Source organism: Taudactylus pleione, unplaced genomic scaffold (genome assembly GCF_031769625.1).
Source record: "Taudactylus pleione unplaced genomic scaffold, aTauple2 ptg001351l, whole genome shotgun sequence".
In the NCBI taxonomy this organism is placed as follows: Eukaryota; Metazoa; Chordata; class Amphibia; order Anura; family Myobatrachidae; genus Taudactylus; species Taudactylus pleione.
The window spans coordinates 1,175,001-1,197,825 of NW_028285751.1; the positions used below are offsets into that span (position 1 = coordinate 1,175,001).

General features: G+C 44.2%; 1 protein-coding gene across 1 annotated transcript in view; it reads right to left on the reverse strand.

Annotated features, from left to right (window-relative positions):
- The window catches only part of SLC37A1 (solute carrier family 37 member 1), a 155,244-nt gene that overhangs the window by 108,986 nt on the left and 23,433 nt on the right, over window positions 1-22,825 (reverse strand). The window contains exons 2-10 of the mRNA XM_088463376.1: window positions 21,086-21,192; window positions 7,817-7,898; window positions 4,976-5,105; window positions 4,807-4,885; window positions 3,036-3,171; window positions 2,363-2,439; window positions 1,743-1,909; window positions 1,374-1,408; window positions 1,045-1,122 (exon numbers count right to left, since the gene is read on the reverse strand). Coding sequence (XP_088319502.1) covers window positions 1,045-1,122; window positions 1,374-1,408; window positions 1,743-1,909; window positions 2,363-2,439; window positions 3,036-3,171; window positions 4,807-4,885; window positions 4,976-5,105; window positions 7,817-7,898; window positions 21,086-21,141 — 840 coding nt within the window. The 5' untranslated portion in view covers window positions 21,142-21,192. The remainder of the gene's footprint in view (window positions 1-1,044; window positions 1,123-1,373; window positions 1,409-1,742; window positions 1,910-2,362; window positions 2,440-3,035; window positions 3,172-4,806; window positions 4,886-4,975; window positions 5,106-7,816; window positions 7,899-21,085; window positions 21,193-22,825) is intronic.

Consider the following 22,825-nt stretch of genomic DNA (forward strand, 5'->3'; position numbering starts at 1 on the left):
GATTCCCTTCTCAACCTGGGTTCACGTCTTCCAATCCCTCTGCAGACGACCACCATAGCCCGAACGGGACACCAGTGATACAGAACATTATACTATAACTCAAAGTAGAATGCACAGAATGTCTCCTAAAGACACAAAAAATGCCGGAAACGTTAGTGATGCAAGACTTTGCCCACAGGGGCAGGAAACACCCGCCGGCCTCTACCACAGGGGCAGGAAACACCCGCCGGCCTCTACCACAGGGGCAGGAAACACCCGCCGGCCTCTACCACAGGGGCAGGAATTACTTCGGTACAGGTGTAGACAACGCACTGACAACTAGCACTTTGGTAGATAAAAATGTATAATTTAGAATGTAGACATTAACAACGTGACACTACATAGTGTTGTCCATGTGAATTTTGATAGTTGTTGCAGCCAGTAACTCACTCACTGCCGCGGCGTATTAGTTACGGCAGATATGGACAATGCATTTTCCCATGAATTTATAATATGATCCTAACCACAGCCTGACCCTAATATAACCCTTACCCCAGCCATAATATAACCCTTACCCCAGCCATAATCTAACTCCCTAACAGCAGCACATCACTAATCTAACCCTTACACTATCTGCACCCTAACATAACCCTAACTGCAGTCTAACCCTAATCTAACCTTTACCCCATCCCTATTCTCACCCTAACCCTTACCCTAACAGCAACCTAACCCTAATCTAACCCTTACCCTAATATAACGCTTACCCTAATCGCAGCCTAACCCTAACCACAGCCTAACCTTAATCTAACCCTTACCCTAATCGCAGCATATAACTAATCTAATTCCTACCCTAACCTTAATCTAATCCTTACCCTAACCGCATTTTAACCCTAATCTAACCCTTACCCTAACCGCAGTATATAACTAATCTAATCCTTACCCTAACCGCAGCTTAACCTTAATCTAATCCTTACCCTAACCGCAGCCTAACCCTAAAATCAGGTGTGGACATTCTGGCTGTATACAAGTCTGTGACATCCAGCACATAATTTAGTTATATTTTACCTTGTCTGGTGCGGACTCTTCAGCTCGTAAAACTTGGTTCTGGATCTTAAATCCATTACATGAAGAACTGGAGGGGGCCTGAGAAGGAGAACACCCCTGTAAGTTACGTTACGCGCAGTATTTGGAGGAGATAGTGATACAAGATAGTAAGATGAAAGATTGGTCTGAGGGGTAGAAAGGTTGGAGACGGAGTAAAGATGAAGATTTGGGCTTGGAGACCCCCAGAACAGAGCTGGTTGGGATTAGTGGTAAGGTAAAAAACACTTCATAACAAATGGCTACATCGGATTGTAAGAGAAGGAGACAGAGTCTAATCAGAGTATAATTACCAGATGGAGCTCATCGCACTTAATGTCCCGGGGATCTAAGGACACAACATACACAAGATGTGAATCCACAACAACAGAAGAAATTACCATTGACGGAATATGGGAGAAGACATTAAATGCTGCTGGTTTGTCACATTCAACAATAATAAAATTGGAAAAATTTGTATGTGGAAATAATTTGGAGCAAGACAATTTAATTCCATATTCTATAAAATAAATCCCTTCAGTTTAGAATAAGGTTGTATAATTCCAGTAAAATCCATGTATGTCTATAAATTATGTAGGTAATATAATTCCACCTGCAGCCGCCTTACAGATTTGTCGCTCAGGAGGAGCAGGATAGTCAGAGAGATGAACTTGGTCACTTACGCTCTATGAGGAAGAGGAAGCAGATGGCGCCCATCACACAGATTATTAGGCCGGGAACTATGAAGGACATTCCCCAACATGTAGACACCCAGAATCCAGCGATCAGAGAACCCAGGATATTCCCCACGGATGTGTGCGAGTTCCATATGCCCATAATGAGGCCTCTCCTGTGTGCGAGAGAGAGAGAGAGAGAGAATGGTTACTAAAGGGTGGATAATACATGACAGATACTAATGAGCCACGTCAGACCTGAAACTACCAGCAAACAAAGAGTCTCTAAATCTGGTCCATCAGCTGGTGAGGATTATGGCATTTACTGCTGCCACCTACAGGGTAACATTAGTATCACAGCTATCCTACCTCATACTTATTCCCCTCCTCCCCCTTCCATCAAGAAATAACCCTCTGCCCGCTCTCCACCACCAAGGAGTAACCTAACCCCTTGTATCCCCTGCCAGGGAGTAACCTGCTGCCGAAGCTCCAAGCCTCCACCTGGTTACAATTTGCCATCCCAAACCATGCCCCCACCAGTGAGGAAACCGCAGCCATCTCCTGCCATCAGGGATAAGCTTTTATTACACACAGCCCATTGGGCCAATTCAATTCCCCCCCTATCTTACCGTCCTTTCCCGAACCAGTTTCCAATGCAGGTTACAACACAGGGCCATCCCGTGGTCTGGACCAAACCATTTAGCACCTGGGAAGAGAACTTAATCAGTAAGTATTCAGTAAGACTTGGCCCCTGCACCCGAGGGTCCTGACACCCTGGACGTGCAGTACCCTGGATGTCATCTGCCCAATAATAACGTTACCATAGAGTATCAATAAGAGCAATTTCATCTGATGGTAATAGCGAAACACGCCCAGTGTACATGGCTGCAGAATACGCTGAGAAATAAAACTGATATACTGTAGTACAAGAATACCCTCAATGGGCCTCATGCAGAATGTTTACCCCTTTGCAACCATAGTATGCATTATGCAGAATCATACTCACCTCCACTAGCAACCAATGAGGTGTAACTGGACTGTAACGGGGCGCTCACAGTGGCAAAGGTCAGTGAGAGTGCGTCACAAAATGGCGGGTTATGCAGAGTTGTACGTACTCATAAATATGCACCAAGAACAGGCTGGCCAAGTGCGCACCCATGACGACTAATAGCATGACAAGTGCACAAATAGCGACAATGTCCCAGCAAAGATAAACTCAGACCCCCCCTCCATACAGGAGGAGATACTCTTATTTAAAGTGTGACCATGTAAGACAGATTTTGCACTAGACTCAATGCTCACCTGGATGATAATATAGTAGGTCAGATTGTGGATATTGTAGAAGTATCCTAATCCGAAGAGAATGGTGAAGAAGCCACTGGCCACCATGCCCCAAGAGAGGAAATACCGGAGGGGCAAACGTTCCCCAATCATCCCGCTGAGAGAAGAAAGAAAAAGTTATATATTGTAAATAATCAGAACGGCTCTACAGTGTGTGAAATGCGTCGGACTACAGTGTGTGACATGTGTCAGATCTACAATGTGTGACATGTGTCAGATCTACAATGTGTGAAATGCGTCAGTCTACAATGTGTGACATGTGTCGGATCTACAATGTGTGAAATGCGTCAGTTCTACAATGTGTGAAATGTGTCAGATCTACAATGTGTGAAATGTGTCAGATCTACAATGTGTGAAATGTGTCAGATCTACAATGTGTGAAATGTGTCAGCCACAAGGATTTGTCATGTCTCCCATCATTAGTGTTATTCTGGGAGCATACATTGCTCTTATTACGGTATATAATCATACTCGCTGTAGAGTGGTCTCAGGTCCCCTTTACGTGAGCCCACGGCTTAGTGCGAGTACACACCCTGTACATCTAGTGGATAGGGACAATGACTTTTCTGTGTAGAAATTTGAGACTCTCCACATGATCAACTTTTACAAATTGGCGCTTTAAATCTCGCGCCTAAACAGTCACTTGAATGTTATTATACGACAGTAAATGTATTCCCAATTTATTTTACTTTATCACTTTTATTTTGTAAATGTCTAAAGTGCAGGAACACAAATCACAAATCTGTCTCATTGGGCAACAATTCATTTCATGGCCCTGAACAGCGTATTACTGGCATGTGTGACATCATTATGTGTAATTACATCATATTATCTCATGTGTGACATCATTATATTATATCATGTGTGACATCATTATGTGTGATTATATCATATTATCTCATGTGTGACATTATTTCATATTATATCGTGTGACATCATTATATTATATCATGTGTGACATTATGTTTGATTATATCATGTGTGACATCATTATGTGTGATTATATCATATTATCTCATGTGTGACATTATTTCATATATCGTGTGACATCATTATGTGTGATTATATCATCTCATGTGTGACATCATTATATTATATCATGTGTGACATTATGTTTGATTATATCATGTGTGACATCATTATGTGTGATTATATCATATCTCATGTGTGACATCATTATGTGTGATTATATCATTATCTCATGTGTGACATATGTGATTATATCATGTGTGACATCATGTGTGATTATATTATATCATTATAGGATATGTGACATCATGTGTGATTATATCATATATCATGTGTGACATCATTATGTGAGATCATATTATATCATGTGTGACATCATTATGTGTGATTATATCATGTGTGACATTATGTGAGATCATATTATATCATGTGTGACATCATTATGTGTGATTATATCATGTGTGACATCATTATGTGTGATTATATCATGTGTGACATCATTATGTGTGATTATATCATCTCATGTGTGGCATATGTGATTATATCATGTGTGACATTATGTGTGATTATATTATATCATTATAGGATTTGTGAGATCATGTGTGATTATATCATATTATATCATGTGCGACATCATTATATGTGATTATATTATATCATAGGATATGTGACATATGATACAGGAGTTGAGTCCGGGAACAGAAAATGTTGAAGGACTGTTGGTGACCACAATATAACACTGGTCCATGACGCCCTCACTCACCTGAGGAACATGCCCACTGCATACGCACACAGGAAGGAGTAGTCCAGGGCCCCCAGTAACTGTTTATAGTTCTTTTTATCTGAGAGAGATGGGAAAGGTGAGTGACAGAGGCCATTATGGCTGTGTAATCTGCCAGAGACAAACAATAGACGTCATTAGAAGGTCTCACCGAATGGGGCCCAGCCACAGCGAGAGGCATTGTCCACAGGGTGTGGGGGAGAGTGATTCAAGATGACAAACTCCTTGTAGCTGTGAGGTTCAATCTCATTGGGCTCAGAACAGTGTTTGTGTAACTCTCCCTGAGAATAGATTTCACCGTCACTGCAAAGAAGACTCAAATACCCATTACTCTCTGCTAACCAGTGTGTGATCCTGCCAACCAGTGTGTGATCCTGCCAACCAGTGTGTGATCCTGCCAACCAGTGTGTGATCCTGCCAACCAGTGTGTGATCCTGCCAACCAGTGTGTGATCCTGCCAACCAGTGTGTGATCCTGCCAACCAGTGTGTGATCCTGCCAACCAGTGTGTGATCCTGCCAACCAGTGTGTGATCCTGCCAACCAGTGTGTGATCCAAGCTACACTACCCCCCTAGCGGCACTCCTTCAGGTTATTATTCTCATCCTTTATATGGTGTCACAAGCGTTCCGCAGCGCCTTACACAGTACATAGACACATAGGTGACCAGTGACTTACAGTACAATACAATGCAGGACAAGTACATGGATAACATACACTTCTATATTAGCAACAATAACACCCAGATAAGCAGCAATAAGAAGTAGATGAAAGTAGAGAAGGAGAAGCACAAGAGGTAGAGGGTCCTGCTCATAAGAGCTTGCATTCTAAAGGGGAGGGGCAGACAAACAGGGGTGACACAGATGGGGTAGGCAGGTTAGTACAATACACAAGGTGTGTGTAATCCAAGCATCACTACGCCCCCTAGTGGTACTCCTGCAGGTTAGTACAATACACAAGGTGTGTGTAATCCAAGCATCACTACGCCCCCTAGTGGTACGTACTCCTGCAGGTTAGTACAATACACAAGGTGTGTGTAATCCAAGCATCACTACGCCCCCTAGTGGTACTCCTGCAGGTTAGTACAATACACAAGGTGTGTGTAATCCAAGCATCACTACGCCCCCTAGTGGTACTCCTGCAGGTTAGTACAATACACAAGGTGTGTGTAATCCAAGCATCACTACGCCCCCTAGTGGTACTCCTGCAGGTTAGTACAATACACAAGGTGTGTGTAAGCCAAGCATCACTACGCCCCCTAGTGGTACGTACTCCTGCAGGTTAGTACAATACAAATGGGTGTGGTACAAATGGTCGACCATCTGGTGATAACCCATTGACAGTCGACCTTTGCATTGTTGATCTTCTATCCGGATACCAATACCATCGCTGTGTGTAATCCAAGCTCCACTATGCCCCCTAGATCCTGTGCCTGCAAACCAGTCCTGTAACAACAACAATACTGATCCCGACCTTCCAGATAACAATAAGAACTTGGTTGCAGAAAAGGAAAGAGTTGAAGTAAATGTAGTGCAGTCCCAGGAGGGAAAGGTCACTGCTGCAGTACCCCAGGGTTCTGTACTGGGACCAGTGCTTTTTTTTTTGGTGTCATTGTAAATATTATTGAAGGGAAAACGAAGCCTATTTGCAGATGACACAAAAGATGCACAGGGTAGACACATAAGGAGGGGTAAAAGAAATGATTTCTGGCTGCCCCCTCCAAGATGTGAGCTGTGCAGGGGCCACAGCGTTGCGTCACAATGTGCTCACCCCCTGCTGTATAGTGCAGAGATCCCAGGTGATGCAAAACGTGCCAGCTCTTGATGCCCCCTCCCAACCACCTAATTGTGCTTGGTGACTAGATGGTGGTCGGGTTCGGGAAACTTGCCCACCCTTCCAGGTGCTTGAGAGCACCTCTTGATTTTTGGAAGCCTCCCGGCCATTACTGGAAGGCAGGCCATGTATGGGCAAGCTAAAAGAATGGTCAAGTGCGAGGCAACTACAGTTTGCTGCCAAAAAATGAAATTCACTTGCACCAACGGCACTATAATAGGCACTATAATGGAAGCTACTGAGGAGGAAAGGGATCTAGGTGTCACCATCACAGGTGATAAAGGCAGGGAATCAATGTAACAAAGGAATGAGGAAGGCCAGTCAGATGCTTGGTTGCATAGGGAGAGGAATCACTAGCAGAAACATGTAATAATCCCCTGTATAGGTCATTGGTACGTCCTCATCTAGAATACGGTGTTCAGTTCTGGAGGCTATATCTGCCTATTAATATTAATAATTCACAGCCTGTACAAAGAAGGGCAACTAAACTGGTGTAAGGTTTACAGCACAGACCTTACCGGGAAAGACTAAAGATCTTTATATGTATAGTTTGGACAGCACCGTACAAAGTTGTTATGGTGTCCTGTGCCAGCCACACCCCTGAGTGCTTGAAGTCGTGCAGAGGGGGCACAGCCGGGAAAAACAGCCCAGGATGGAGTGCCCATCTCTGTAAAGTCCAGCGGATGCTCTGGGTGGCTTTGCAGCAGTGATCCTGGCAGCATGGCGCCATTCAGGCTCCCCGCTTGCCATATGCAAGGGTCGTGGAGAAGCGATGGTGCCACCCACAGGGTCCTGTGTACTGTGCATCAGCACCACTAGTTACAGCCCTGAGGGGGGGTGTCCTAGTTAGAGAAGGATTAGAACACGAGGACATGCAGACTGGGGGAGGGAGGAAGGATCAGGGGAAATCTGAGGGAAAATTAGGGTTCACAGAAAGAGAAGTAGTGGAATTACCTCCCATTGGAGGTGGTAGAGGCTGACAGAGCAATTTATGCATGCTTGCTATAGGAACAAGATTATCCTTACACAGATCTGAGGCTCAAATAATGTTTCCATAAGGTTAAAAAAAAAAAAAAAAAAAGAAGGGGCAGACTAGATGGGCCAGATGGCCTTCAAATTCTATGTTTTTACATCATCACAGAAATCATATCACGGCTGTACCTTGACAATGGTGATCGGTTTCCTGGACAGATGGAAACTGCAGTAGAGAAGGTAGGTCAGGGTCAGGACCAGCGCACGGAACCTGTGAAAGGACAAATATCAATAAGTGGCTGACCATTGGAGATTGTACTCCCTGAAGGTTTACTATAGGGAGGAGGGGTGAAGAGGTGATATAGGTTAAGATTTATAGTGTCTATGTACAAAGACTTGCAATCTCATAAAGGTAGGTAAAAATAATAATACTAGGTAGGTTAAGAATGGAAGTGAAGTAAGCTAATGTAAGTGTATGTACTCAGTACATCATCCGAGTACCATCTCCTAGTGTCATCCTCCTGTGCCCGCTCTGTGTCTGGTACCACAGTGTATGTACTCAGGACGCCATCCGAGTACCATCTCCTAGTGTCATTCTCCTGTGCCCGCTCTGTATCTGGTACCACAGTGTATGTACTCAGTACATCATCCGAGTACCATCTCCTAGTGTCATCCTCCTGTGCCCGCTCTGTGCCTGGAACCACAGTGTATGTACTCAGTAAGTCACCAAAGGGCAGTCTCCTAGTGTCATCCTTCTGTGCCAGCCTGCACCTGGATCAATGGAGTGTGTACCCAGTACATCACCCCAGTGCAAAGCTTCCAGTATCATTCTCCTGTGCTTTTCCTGAAATAGTGTTTCCACTTGTGCTGGATACCTGACCAAAAGGGCAGTGACCTGATTGCTGCATGCAGCTTAAACCCAAATCCCGCTTGGGTTTGCTGGTGAACACCTCCCAGTAAGTTAGACTCTGCACCTTTGGTCAGGTCTAGCAAACATCCGGTACTTGTGGATGAGGAAGGCATATATCTAGGCCCCTCACCTCAGGTTTCTTTCTCAACCTGGGTCCACGTCTTCTACTACTCCTACAGAGAATCACCATAGCCCGAACGTGACAGTTTGTACAGGCCCCAATGGAAGCCATAGGATCTCAGGGTGTACGGGCGTTACAATATCTCACCTCTCACATTGAGAATCAGGAGGCAGCACAGCATCAGGTGGCTCAATATTTCCTGGAACTCTCTGGTCAATTAATCTCCATTCAGTCAACTTTGGCCACTATACTTCCTGCTCTCTGGATTTGTCCAGTAAATCCTCCGGTAGCAGTAACTCAAAAATCTGGTCTACAGTTAGCCTCTCCTGAGCGCTTTGATGGAAACCCCAGATTCTGACGGGGCTTCATCAATAGTGCCCAAGAATTTCCCCACTCCAAGGTCAAAAGGTGGCATACATCATCTCCATACTATCCGGAACTGACTTGGATTGGGTCTCTCCATTATGGGAGCAAGCTGATCCTCTCATCCCCATTTATGAAAGTTTTATTTTTGCTTTCAAAAGAATCTTAGATGAGTCAGGCCGGAATGCCTCAGCTTCCTCTGATCTCCTACGAGTTCGACAAGGGACACATACAGTGGGCCAATACATGGTTCAATTTCAGATGATCGCTTCTGAGTTAAAGTGGAATGATGAGGCGTTGAGGGCAGGATTTCCTCACGGATTGTCCGAGAGAATGAAGGATGAGTTAGCTTCTCAAGATGTTCCAGAGTCCTTATTTGATGTAACATCTTTATGTATTAAAATTGACTTGTGCCACAGAGAACAGCAGGCTAGTAAAGGGCGTGAAGAACATTCCAAAGATCGATTTTCGCCAACTACATGTGCAAACTCAAATTTCTACCGAATCTTCCCTGAAGCTTCATTCATTTGATCAATTGACTTCTAAATAAGATTCTCGTTTACCAAAATCATATCAAGATTTCTCAGATTTTTTTTTGTTAAAAAGCTGCGGACAAATTGCCTCCCCATCGCCCTTGGGACTGTGGCATCTATCTAATCCCCGGGAAGATGCCATCTCGTGGCCGTATATACAGGTTGAGTCTCCCATATTCAAAATGCTCGGGACCAGGGGTATTTTGGATAACTGAATATTTCGTATTTTGGAATATTTGCAAATCATAATGACATATCTTGGGAATGGGACCCCCAATATAGACACAGAATGCATTTATGTGTTATATACACCTTATACACACAGCCTGAAGGTAATTTTTATACAATATCTTTAATAATTTGTGCCTTAGACAAAGTTTGTGTACATTGAACCATCAATAATCAAAGGTTTCATTATCTCAGACCATTTTCCTCTCCTGCTGGGGCCGGATTATTCTTCGTCGAAAAGAAAGACGGGGGTCTCAGACCCTTCATAGACTATTTGTGGGCTGAATCTGTGATACTCAAGTAGGCAGGATCGTTGCACACAGAAAATATTACAATATCTAATAACCTTCACCACAATAATGTTTTATACAATTTATTTAACTGGAAACTTGACTGAGTAGTCTTGTTTTGCTTTGTAATATTACACTTATACGGTTGTATTATACCTATAATAAAACACTTGTATAGCAAAACAAACTTCTTATACTTACAACCAATTTAAAGCATTACTTAGTAACAGATCACAGTGTCAACAATATTTTACATAGAACAAGGCAATTAATATATTAACTTTAACCTTGGGGCCAAAAAAATATGAGATATGGTAAGAACTTACCCTTGTTATCTCTATTTCTACGAGGTCCATAGGGTTCCACAGGATACCTTGGGGTATAGGCGATGGCGGAAGACATCCAGGCACCACAGAGTTAAATTTTCAGCCTCCCAGGATGCACTGGGGTCCCTCTCCTATACCCCACCCCCGAGCCTCAGGCTACTCAGTTTCGTAACAAGCCATAGGCCGGAGCAGGAGCAAAAAAAAAGAAAAAGAGAGAGAGAGAAGACAGTCTGGAACACACAAGAATCACACTCTCACCAAAGGGAGACAGAAAACCGGTGACCAGAGCAAAGCCCATCTGCAGCACAGGTGCGACAGGGCGGGAGTCCTGTGGAACCCTATGGACCTCGTAGAAAGAGAGATAACAAGGGTAAGTTCTTACCATATCTCATATTTTCTACTTCAGGTTCCATAGGGTATCCACAGGATACCTTGGGGATGTCCCAAAGCAGGGTGGGGACGCTCCTGTGCTGTAAGGAGAATCCGCCGCCCGAAGGAAGCATCCTGAGAGGCGTAGGTATTAAATGCAGAATACCGTACGAAAGTATGGACAGATGACCACACGGCTGCATTCAAAGCTGAACCGCTGAGGTGCCACGTCGAGCTGCCCACGAAGGACCCACAGACCTAGTGGAATGAGCCCTAACAGAAGATGAAACAGGAAGGCCTTCATGAACATAAGCTTCAGAAATGGCCAGGCGAATCCATCCTGCCAAAGTTTGTTTAGTGGCAGGGCAAGCTCCCTTGTGAAAGCCAAAAAGGACAAACAAGGAGTCCGACTTCCTCAAGGAAGCAGTGCGGTCTACATAGATTCGTAAAGCCCGCACCACATCCAAAGTGGCCTCACCAGCCAACAGGTCCTGTGAATTAAAGGCTGGTACAACAATTTCCACATTGATATGGAAACTAGATACCACCTTTGGAAGAAAACCAGGCCGAATGCGAAGCACTGCCCTGTTTCTGTGAAATATTAGAAAAGGAGGTCTACAGGAGAGAGCTCCTAATTCTGAGACCCTTCTTGCTGAAGCAATAGCCAGGAGGAAAACAGTCTTAATAGTTAGCCATTTCAACTCCACTGAACCCAGTGGTTCAAAAGGCAGCCCCTGAAGGACCCTTAAGACCACAGCCAGGTCCCAAGGTGCCACAGGTGGAACAAAGGGAGGCTGAATATGTAGCACACCTTGCATAAAGGTGCGGACATCAGGGAGCATAGCAATCTTACGTTGAAACCACACCGATAGGACAGATACCTGCACCTTCAGCGAGGCAAGGCGAAGACCCTTATCGAAGCCTGCCTGCAAGAAATCCAGAACCCTGGACACTTGGAATGCCCAAGAAGCATACCCTCGAGGGCGACACCATGGAACGTAAGCACGCCATACTCGATGGTAGATGCATGCCGAAGAAGGTTTCCGAGCTCGCAACATGGTGTTAACCACCGAGCCAGAGAAACCTCTGGACCTTAACATGGCCGTCTCAATAGCCACGCCGTCAAAGACAGCTGACTCAGGTCCGGATGAAGACAAGGACCCTGCAACAGCAGGTCCTGACGTTGAGGCAACAGCATCGGAGCGTCCACTGAGAGACTCTGAAGATCTGCGTACCAATGCAGTCTAGGCCACGCTGGAGCTATCAGCAGGAGCGTGCCGACTTCTTGCTTGAACTTGCGTATCACTCGAGCAAGAAGGGAGAATGGAGGGAAGAGATACGCATACTGGAAGGTCCACCGAACTGACAGAGCATTCACTAGACACGCCTTTGCGCCTCTTGTTCTTGACCCGAACATCGGCAACTAGTTGTTGTGTCGGGAGGCCACCTGTTCACCAGTAGTTGAAATGCCTCCTGGTGAAGAGACCACTCTCCTGGATGCACGTCTTGACAGCTGAGAAAGTCTGCTTCCCAGTTGAGGACTCCTGGAATGAAAACTGCCGATGTTGCGGTGAGGTGTTTTTCCGCCCAGAGTAGGATCCGGGACACCTCTGTCAGAGCCGCCTGACTGCGTGTTCCTCCTTGACGGTTTATGTAAGCCACCGTGGTGGCGTTGTCGGACTGTACTTCCACGGGTCTTTCCTGCAGGACATGTCTTGCTTGCTGGAGAGCATCGAAGACTGCTCCTAGTTCCAATATATTTATTGGGAGTGCCGCTTCTCTTGGAGTCCACCTCCCCTGAAAGAAGTGTGGTCCCGTCACTGCTCCCCAGCCACGGAGACTGGCATCAGTCGTCAAAAGGACCCAGTCCGCTATCCAAAAAGGGCGCGCCTTGTGCAGGTGAGCAGTCTGTAGCCACCCGGCTAGAGACAGCCGTACCTCCGGAGAAAGCACCATAATGTGTCTTTATCTGGTGGGGCAACCCATTCCATTTGGAGAGGATCAGCTTCTGCAGAGGCCTCGAGTGGAACTGGGCAAACTCCACCATGTCGAATACCGACACCATGGAACCCAAGAGCCTCATTGCCAAGTGACTAGACACCCGGCAACTGCGCAGGCAAAGGCGTACCTTTTGCCGTAACGCAGAGACCGTTTCCTCCATTACAAAGATCCTCTGATGTTGGGCATCCAACAGAGCTCCTAGATGGAGCATCCTCAGTGATGGTACCAAGGAGGACTTCTTCCAATTTCTCATCCAGCCGCGAGTCTGCAATACAGACACTGTCAGGTGCAGATGGCGCTGAAGTACCTCTGGAGATTCTGCCAGCAGCAGGAGATCATCCAGATAGGGTAACAAGCGGACTCCCTGCATCTGCAGGTGAGCTGCCATGACTGCCATAGTTTTGGCGAACACACTAGGTGCTGTGGCCAGACCAAAAGGGAAAGCCTGAAACTGGAAATGGTCCTTGACCACTGCCAACCCGAGGAAGTGTTGGTGTGCTGAGATAATGGGGATATACAGGTAAGCATCCTGCATATCTAATGACACCATGAAATCCCCAGGCTCCATCGCTAGGATGAAGGAACGCAGGGTCTCCATCCTGAACCGTGGAACCCTCAAAAATTTGTTGAGAGATTTGAGTTTGAGTATTGGACGGTAGGACCCATTTGGTTTCTGTACCAGAAAAAGATTGGAGTACTACCCCAATCCCCCCTGAGACCAAGGAACTAGCACTATGACCCCAGCCTGGAGCATAGAGTGCACTACCTTCTGAAACTCTCGGGCCTTGTCCTAATTTGGACAGAAGACCCGTGGGGGTAAAAACCTCTCTAATATGGACTTGGGCTGTGTGTGGACGGTAAAGCAGGACTACCGACCTGTACCATACACTAACACTGGCTCCAACTAATAACTGAGGGCAGACAAGATGTCCTCTTTATCTGTAGCCATTGATTTCCCCAACTGACTGGATACCTTCTTCTGCAGCCCACCGAGTGCCTGTCACAGGAGAAACCCCCCGGTCACTGGGAATCCGGTGACACACACACAACGCGCAGCTTTGCTCCCACTGGCAGTTACCTCACCACAGCGCAGCCGCCAACTGCCGTCTTTCTCTGGTTCAAATCCTTGAGCCTGCCACAGTACTCACTGGTCCCCTAACGTCCACCACCGCTGAGGGGGCAGTGCAAAAAGTCCCTGAACCTTAATGAAACCAGCTAAATCATGCCCTATATTAGACAATGGCAGGAGTCACATTAATACTTTACATTTTCATAGAGGCACATCAGTGTGGGTAAGAACACAGGGTATTGGTGGGGTGCCACAAATCTAATCACAATAAAAAATAGATATCATTTGCCACTAATCTCAAAGCTTTTTGATAATGTCTGTGGAGCATCTCTTTTCACTAAATTGGATCTCCATGGAGCCTATTCTTTAATCCTTATTAAAGAGGCAGGGGATGAGTGGAAACCGCTTTTAATACACGAGACGGCCATTACAAGTACTTGGTGATGCCTTTAGACTTGTGTAATGCGCCTGCAGTCTTTCAGAGCTATGTTAATGAAATCTTCCGAGATGTTCTTTACAATTGTCGTAGTCTGTCTGGACGACATTTACATTTTTTCAGAGAACCTGTAATCCCATCGTCTACATGTCAGAGAGGTTTTATCCTGTCTTTGAAAATCATCTATATGGGAACATTTCCAAATGCCTTTTTGAACAGTCCTCTTTGCCATTTTTGGGGCACATATCAGGAAAATCCCTTAAAATGGATCCAGAGAAGCTAAGAGCCATCTAAGACTGGCCACAACAGCTTCTTGGTTTCTCTAAATTATCTCTAACTGTTATAGGAGATTCAATGTAAACTCTTCTACTATTGTTGCCTCCATCACGGCTGTCACTAGGAAGGTTGCTAATCAGTCTCGTTGGCCTCCTGCAGTGGTGGCTGCCTTTCAAGCACTCAAAACAACTTTTTCCACATCTCCAATTCTTTGTCAACCACAACTTGAGAAACCCTTCACGTTAGAAGTTGAGGTCTCTTCAGTGGGAGTGGGAGCTGTACTGTCTCAAGTGGCTGAAGATGGGAAGAATCATCCTTGTGGTTTCTTTTCTCGTAAATTATCCCCTGCGGAGAAGAATTATGCCATAGGGGGATCAAGAATTGTTGGCGATGAGATTGGCACTAGAACAGAGGTTCTCAAACTCGGTCCTCAGGACCCCACACAGGTCACATTTTCCAGGTCACCCAGCAGGTAAACAGGTGTATTCATTACTCACTGACACATTTTAAAAGATCCACAGGTGTTTATAATTATTTCACCTTTGTTTCTGTGAAGAGACCTGGAAAACATGCCCTGTGTGGGGTCCTGAGGACAGAGTTTGAGAACCTGTGCACTAGAGGAATGAAGACACCCATGTGATGTGCAGTATACTGTATGGTACAGATGGTAGTGTGAGGATATGGTGCAGATGGCTCAGGCTGGCAGAGGATGGCTCAGGCTGGCAGAGGATGGCTCAGGCTGGCAGAGGATGGCTCAGGCTGGCAGAGGATGGCTCAGGCTGGCAGAGGGATCCCATGTGATGTGCAGTATACTATATGGCGAGAGGCCTTCTGAATGGATTCCTGAATCAGATTATCTGTAATTTGATGCACTGTTGCCCATCTGCCCACTTTCCATCCGCTACAGCATCCAGTAGCTATTCACATCCACAGGCCTTGTGCTCAGAGCCAGTGATTGGGCAGCTTGTTCACTCTGTGTGCACTTTACCAACCGCCGCCTTCCAACTATTCACCAGTGCACACAGTGCAGCGAGCGCCAACCAACCATCCTTCCATGTTCTAAGCTGGCATGATGCGTCAGTTACCCATTGAGTTATATACTTAGTCTCTGCATATCTTCACCTTTCTGTTCTTATACAGACTCAGACATCCTACGTCAGCGTTATCTACATAATAGCTACTAAGCATACAATTACCTGGTGGTCATATAAATGTGGCCACTGTGTATATATTTATATATATATAGAGCTATATGGATAGAGATCAGTGTTACTGTATGTGTGAGGGATGGCAGACTAGGAAGGGTAATGACATAAATGGGAGGGATCCTGGTTACTCACCACTGTGTATATAGTTATATATAGAGCTATATGGATAGAGATCAGTGTTACTGTATGTGTGAGGGATGGCAGACCAGGAAGGGTAATGACATAAATGGTAGGGATCCTGGTTACTCACCACTGTGTATATAGTTATATATAGAGCTATATGGATAGAGATCAGTGTTACTGTATGTGTGAGGGATGGCAGACTAGGAAGGGTAATGACATAAATGGGAGGGATCCTGGTTACTCACCACTGTGTATATAGTTATATATAGAGCTATATGGATAGAGATCAGTGTTACTGTATGTGTGAGGGATGGCAGACCAGGAAGGGTAATGACATAAATGGTAGGGATCCTGGTTACTCACCACTGTGTATATAGTTATATATAGAGCTATATGGATAGAGATCAGTGTTACTGTATGTGTGAGGGATGGCAGACCAGGAAGGGTAATGACATAAATGGGAGGGATCCTGGTTACTCACCACTGTGTATATAGTTATATATAGAGCTATATGGATAGAGATCAGTGTTACTGTATGTGTGAGGGATGGCAGACCAGGAAGGGTAATGACATAAATGGTAGGGATCCTGGTTACTCACCAATGTGTATATAGTTATATATAGAGCTATATGGATAGAGATCAGTGTTACTGTATGTGTGAGGGATGGCAGACTAGGAAGGGTAATGACATAAATGGGAGGGATCCTGGTTACTCACCACTGTGTATATAGTTATATATAGAGCTATATGGATAGAGATCAGTGTTACTGTATGTGTGAGGGATGGCAGACTAGGAAGGGTAATGACATAAATGGGAGGGATCCTGGTTACTCACCACTGTGTATATAGTTATATATAGAGCTATATGGATAGAGATCAGTGTTACTGTATGTGTGAGGGATGGCAGACTAGGAAGGGTAATGACATAAATGGGAGGGATCCTGGTTACTCACCACTGTGTATATAGTTATATATAGAGCTATATGGATAGAGATCAGTGTTACTGTATGTGTGAGGGATGGCAGACTAGGAAGGGTAATGACATAAATGGGAGGGATCCTGGTTACTCACCACTGTGTATATAGTTATATATAGAGCTATATGGATAGAGATCAGTGTTACTGTATGTGTGAGGGATGGCAGACTAGGAAGGGTAATGACATAAATGGTAGGGATCCTGGTTACTCACCACTGTGTATATAGTTATATATAGAGCTATATGGATAGAGATCAGTGTTACTGTATGTGTGAGGGATGGCAGACTAGGAAGGGTAATGACATAAATGGTAGGGATCCTGGTTACTCACCACTGTGTATATAGTTATATATAGAGCTATATGGATAGAGATCAGTGTTACTGTATGTGTGAGGGATGGCAGACTAGGAAGGGTAATGACATAAATGGGAGGGATCCTGGTTACTCACCACTGTGTATATAGTTATATATATATAGAGCTATATGGATAGAGATCAGTGTTACTGTATGTGTGAGGGATGGCAGACTAGGAAGGGTAATGACATAAATGGGAGGGATCCTGGTTACTCACCACTGTGTATATAGTTATATATAGAGCTATATGGATAGAGATCAGTGTTACTGTATGTGTGAGGGATGGCAGACCAGGAAGGGTAATGACATAAATGGGAGGGATCCTGGTTACTCACCACTGTGTATATAGTTATATATAGAGCTATATGGATAGAGATCAGTGTTACTGTATGTGTGAGGGATGGCAGACTAGGAAGGGTAATGACATAAATGGGAGGGATCCTGGTTACTCACCACTGTGTATATAGTTATATATAGAGCTATATGGATAGAGATCAGTGTTACTGTATGTGTGAGGGATGGCAGACTAGGAAGGGTAATGACATAAATGGGAGGGATCCTGGTTACTCACCACTGTGTATATAGTTATATATAGAGCTATATGGATAGAGATCAGTGTTACTGTATGTGTGAGGGATGGCAGACTAGGAAGGGTAATGACATAAATGGGAGGGATCCTGGTTACTCACCACTGTGTATATAGTTATATATAGAGCTATATGGATAGAGATCAGTGTTACTGTATGTGTGAGGGATGGCAGACTGGGAAGGGTAATGACATAAATGGGAGGGATCCTGGTTACTCACCACTGTGTATATAGTTATATATAGAGCTATATGGATAGAGATCAGTGTTACTGTATGTGTGAGGGATGGCAGACTAGGAAGGGTAATGACATAAATGGGAGGGATCCTGGTTACTCACCACTGTGTATATAGTTATATATAGAGCTATATGGATAGAGATCAGTGTTACTGTATGTGTGAGGGATGGCAGACTAGGAAGGGTAATGACATAAATGGGAGGGATCCTGGTTACTCACCACTGTGTATATAGTTATATATAGAGCTATATGGATAGAGATCAGTGTTACTGTATGTGTGAGGGATGGCAGACTAGGAAGGGTAATGACATAAATGGGAGGGATCCTGGTTACTCACCACTGTGTATATAGTTATATATAGAGCTATATGGATAGAGATCAGTGTTACTGTATGTGTGAGGGATGGCAGACTAGGAAAGGTAATGACATAAATGGTAGGGATCCTGGTTACTCACCACTGTGTATATAGTTATATATAGAGCTATATGGATAGAGATCAGTGTTACTGTATGTGTGAGGGATGGCAGACTAGGAAAGGTAATGACATAAATGGTAGGGATCCTGGTTACTCACCACTGTGTATATAGTTATATATAGAGCTATATGGATAGAGATCAGTGTTACTGTATGTGTGAGGGATGGCAGACTAGGAAGGGTAATGACATAAATGGGAGGGATCCTGGTTACTCACCACTGTGTATATAGTTATATATAGAGCTATATGGATAGAGATCAGTGTTACTGTATGTGTGAGGGATGGCAGACTAGGAAGGGTAATGACATAAATGGGAGGGATCCTGGTTACTCACCACTGTGTATATAGTTATATATAGAGCTATATGGATAGAGATCAGTGTTACTGTATGTGTGAGGGATGGCAGACTAGGAAGGGTAATGACATAAATGGGAGGGATCCTGGTTACTCACCACTGTGTATATAGTTATATATAGAGCTATATGGATAGAGATCAGTGTTACTGTATGTGTGAGGGATGGCAGACTAGGAAGGGTAATGACATAAATGGGAGGGATCCTGGTTACTCACCACTGTGTATATAGTTATATATAGAGCTATATGGATAGAGATCAGTGTTACTGTATGTGTGAGGGATGGCAGACTAGGAAGGGTAATGACATAAATGGGAGGGATCCTGGTTACTCACCACTGTGTATATAGTTATATATAGAGCTATATGGATAGAGATCAGTGTTACTGTATGTGTGAGGGATGGCAGACTAGGAAGGGTAATGACATAAATGGTAGGGATCCTGGTTACTCACCACTGTGTATATAGTTATATATAGAGCTATATGGATAGAGATCAGTGTTACTGTATGTGTGAGGGATGGCAGACTAGGAAGGGTAATGACATAAATGGGAGGGATCCTGGTTACTCACCACTGTGTATATAGTTATATATAGAGCTATATGGATAGAGATCAGTGTTACTGTATGTGTGAGGGATGGCAGACTAGGAAGGGTAATGACATAAATGGGAGGGATCCTGGTTACTCACCACTGTGTATATAGTTATATATAGAGCTATATGGATAGAGATCAGTGTTACTGTATGTGTGAGGGATGGCAGACTAGGAAGGGTAATGACATAAATGGGAGGGATCCTGGTTACTCACCACTGTGTATATAGTTATATATAGAGCTATATGGATAGAGATCAGTGTTACTGTATGTGTGAGGGATGGCAGACTAGGAAAGGTAATGACATAAATGGTAGGGATCCTGGTTACTCACCACTGTGTATATAGTTATATATAGAGCTATATGGATAGAGATCAGTGTTACTGTATGTGTGAGGGATGGCAGACTAGGAAAGGTAATGACATAAATGGTAGGGATCCTGGTTACTCACCACTGTGTATATAGTTATATATAGAGCTATATGGATAGAGATCAGTGTTACTGTATGTGTGAGGGATGGCAGACTAGGAAGGGTAATGACATAAATGGGAGGGATCCTGGTTACTCACCACTGTGTATATAGTTATATATAGAGCTATATGGATAGAGATCAGTGTTACTGTATGTGTGAGGGATGGCAGACTAGGAAGGGTAATGACATAAATGGGAGGGATCCTGGTTACTCACCACTGTGTATATAGTTATATATAGAGCTATATGGATAGAGATCAGTGTTACTGTATGTGTGAGGGATGGCAGACTAGGAAGGGTAATGACATAAATGGGAGGGATCCTGGTTACTCACCACTGTGTATATAGTTATATATAGAGCTATATGGATAGAGATCAGTGTTACTGTATGTGTGAGGGATGGCAGACTAGGAAGGGTAATGACATAAATGGGAGGGATCCTGGTTACTCACCACTGTGTATATAGTTATATATAGAGCTATATGGATAGAGATCAGTGTTACTGTATGTGTGAGGGATGGCAGACTAGGAAGGGTAATGACATAAATGGGAGGGATCCTGGTTACTCACCACTGTGTATATAGTTATATATAGAGCTATATGGATAGAGATCAGTGTTACTGTATGTGTGAGGGATGGCAGACTAGGAAGGGTAATGACATAAATGGTAGGGATCCTGGTTACTCACCACTGTGTATATAGTTATATATAGAGCTATATGGATAGAGATCAGTGTTACTGTATGTGTGAGGGATGGCAGACTAGGAAGGGTAATGACATAAATGGTAGGGATCCTGGTTACTCACCACTGTGTATATAGTTATATATAGAGCTATATGGATAGAGATCAGTGTTACTGTATGTGTGAGGGATGGCAGACTAGGAAGGGTAATGACATAAATGGTAGGGATCCTGGTTACTCACCACTGTGTATATAGTTATATATAGAGCTATATGGATAGAGATCAGTGTTACTGTATGTGTGAGGGATGGCAGACTAGGAAGGGTAATGACATAAATGGGAGGGATCCTGGTTACTCACCACTGTGTATATAGTTATATATAGAGCTATATGGATAGAGATCAGTGTTACTGTATGTGTGAGGGATGGCAGACTAGGAAAGGTAATGACATAAATGGTAGGGATCCTGGTTACTCACCACTGGTCTTTTGAAAAAGATAGAAAGAGACGGATTCCGGGAGGCACAACAGCCATTTACTGCCCAGCGAGGATAAACAGCCCTGGTCTTTGTTCTGACAGGTCCGGCTGCACACAAAAGAGAACAAGTTATTGGTTTGTGCTGCCCCCATACTGATCATTACTATTTATATTTACCTCTGTCCCTAGATCTGGGTACTCACCATACAACGGTGCGACCCAGCGATGCGGCTACCAAAGTAACGATCCAACGTACAATGGTGCAAGGTTTCGTTACATGCTACGTATAACTGCAGAGTGTCATTTATTACATCGTCCAATCTGCTATGCAGGCGCGACAACACAATGACCATCAGAGCAATGGATCGTGCGTTCACGTTATACAATGTATGGTTCTGATCCGCGTCAGAACAATACATCATATACTGTGTACCCAGCTTAACTCTCCCACAATGTCCACTGTACATGACCATTATACACATCTATTACACCGTAATACAGACATAGGACACTACACCCCCAACATGTCCTGACCACTGTACATGTCCATAATACACATCTATTACACCGTATACAGACATAGGACACTACACCCCCAACATGATCATACTACACATCTATTACACTGTATACAGACATAGGACACTACACCCCCAACATGTCCTGACCACTGTACATGATCATACTACACATCTATTACACTGTATACAGACATAGGACACTACACCCCCAATATGTCCTGACCGCTGTACATGACCATAATACACATCTATTACACCGTACACAGACATAGGACACTACACCCCCAACATGTCCTGACCACTGTACATGATCATACTACACATCTATTACACTGTATACAGACATAGGACACTACACCCCCAATATGTCCTGACCGCTGTACATGATCATAATACACATCTATTACACCCCCAACATGTCCTGACCACTGTACATGATCATACTACACATCTATTACACCGTATACAGACATAGGACGCTACACCCCCAACATGTCCAGACCACTGTACATGATCATACTACACATCTATTACACCGTAATACAGACATAGGACGCTACACCCCCAACATGTCCAGACCACTGTACATGATCATACTACACATCTATTACACCGTATACAGACATAGGACACTACACCCCCAACATGTCCTGACCTCTGTACATGACCATAATACACATCTATTACACCGTATACAGACATAGGACACTACACCCCCAACATATCCTGACCGCTGTACATGACCATAATACACATCTATTACACCGTATACAGACATAGGACACTACACCCCCAACATGTCCTGACCGCTGTACATGACCATAATACACATCTATTACACCGTATACAGACATAGGACACTACACCCTCAACATGTCCTGACCGCTGTACCTGATCATACTACACATCTATTACACTGTATACAGACATAGGACACTACACCCTCAACATGTCCTGACCGCTGTACCTGATCATACTACACATCTATTACACTGTATACAGACATATGATCATGTTGGGGGTGTAGTGTCCCATGTCTGTATACAGTGTGATAGATGTGTATTATGGACATGTACAGTGGTCAGGACATGTTGGGGGTGTAGTGTCCTATATCTGTATACAGTGTAATAGATGTGTATTATGATCATGTACAGAGGTCAGGACATGTTGGGGGTGTAGTGTCCTATGTCTGTATATACAGTGTAATAGATGTGTATTAT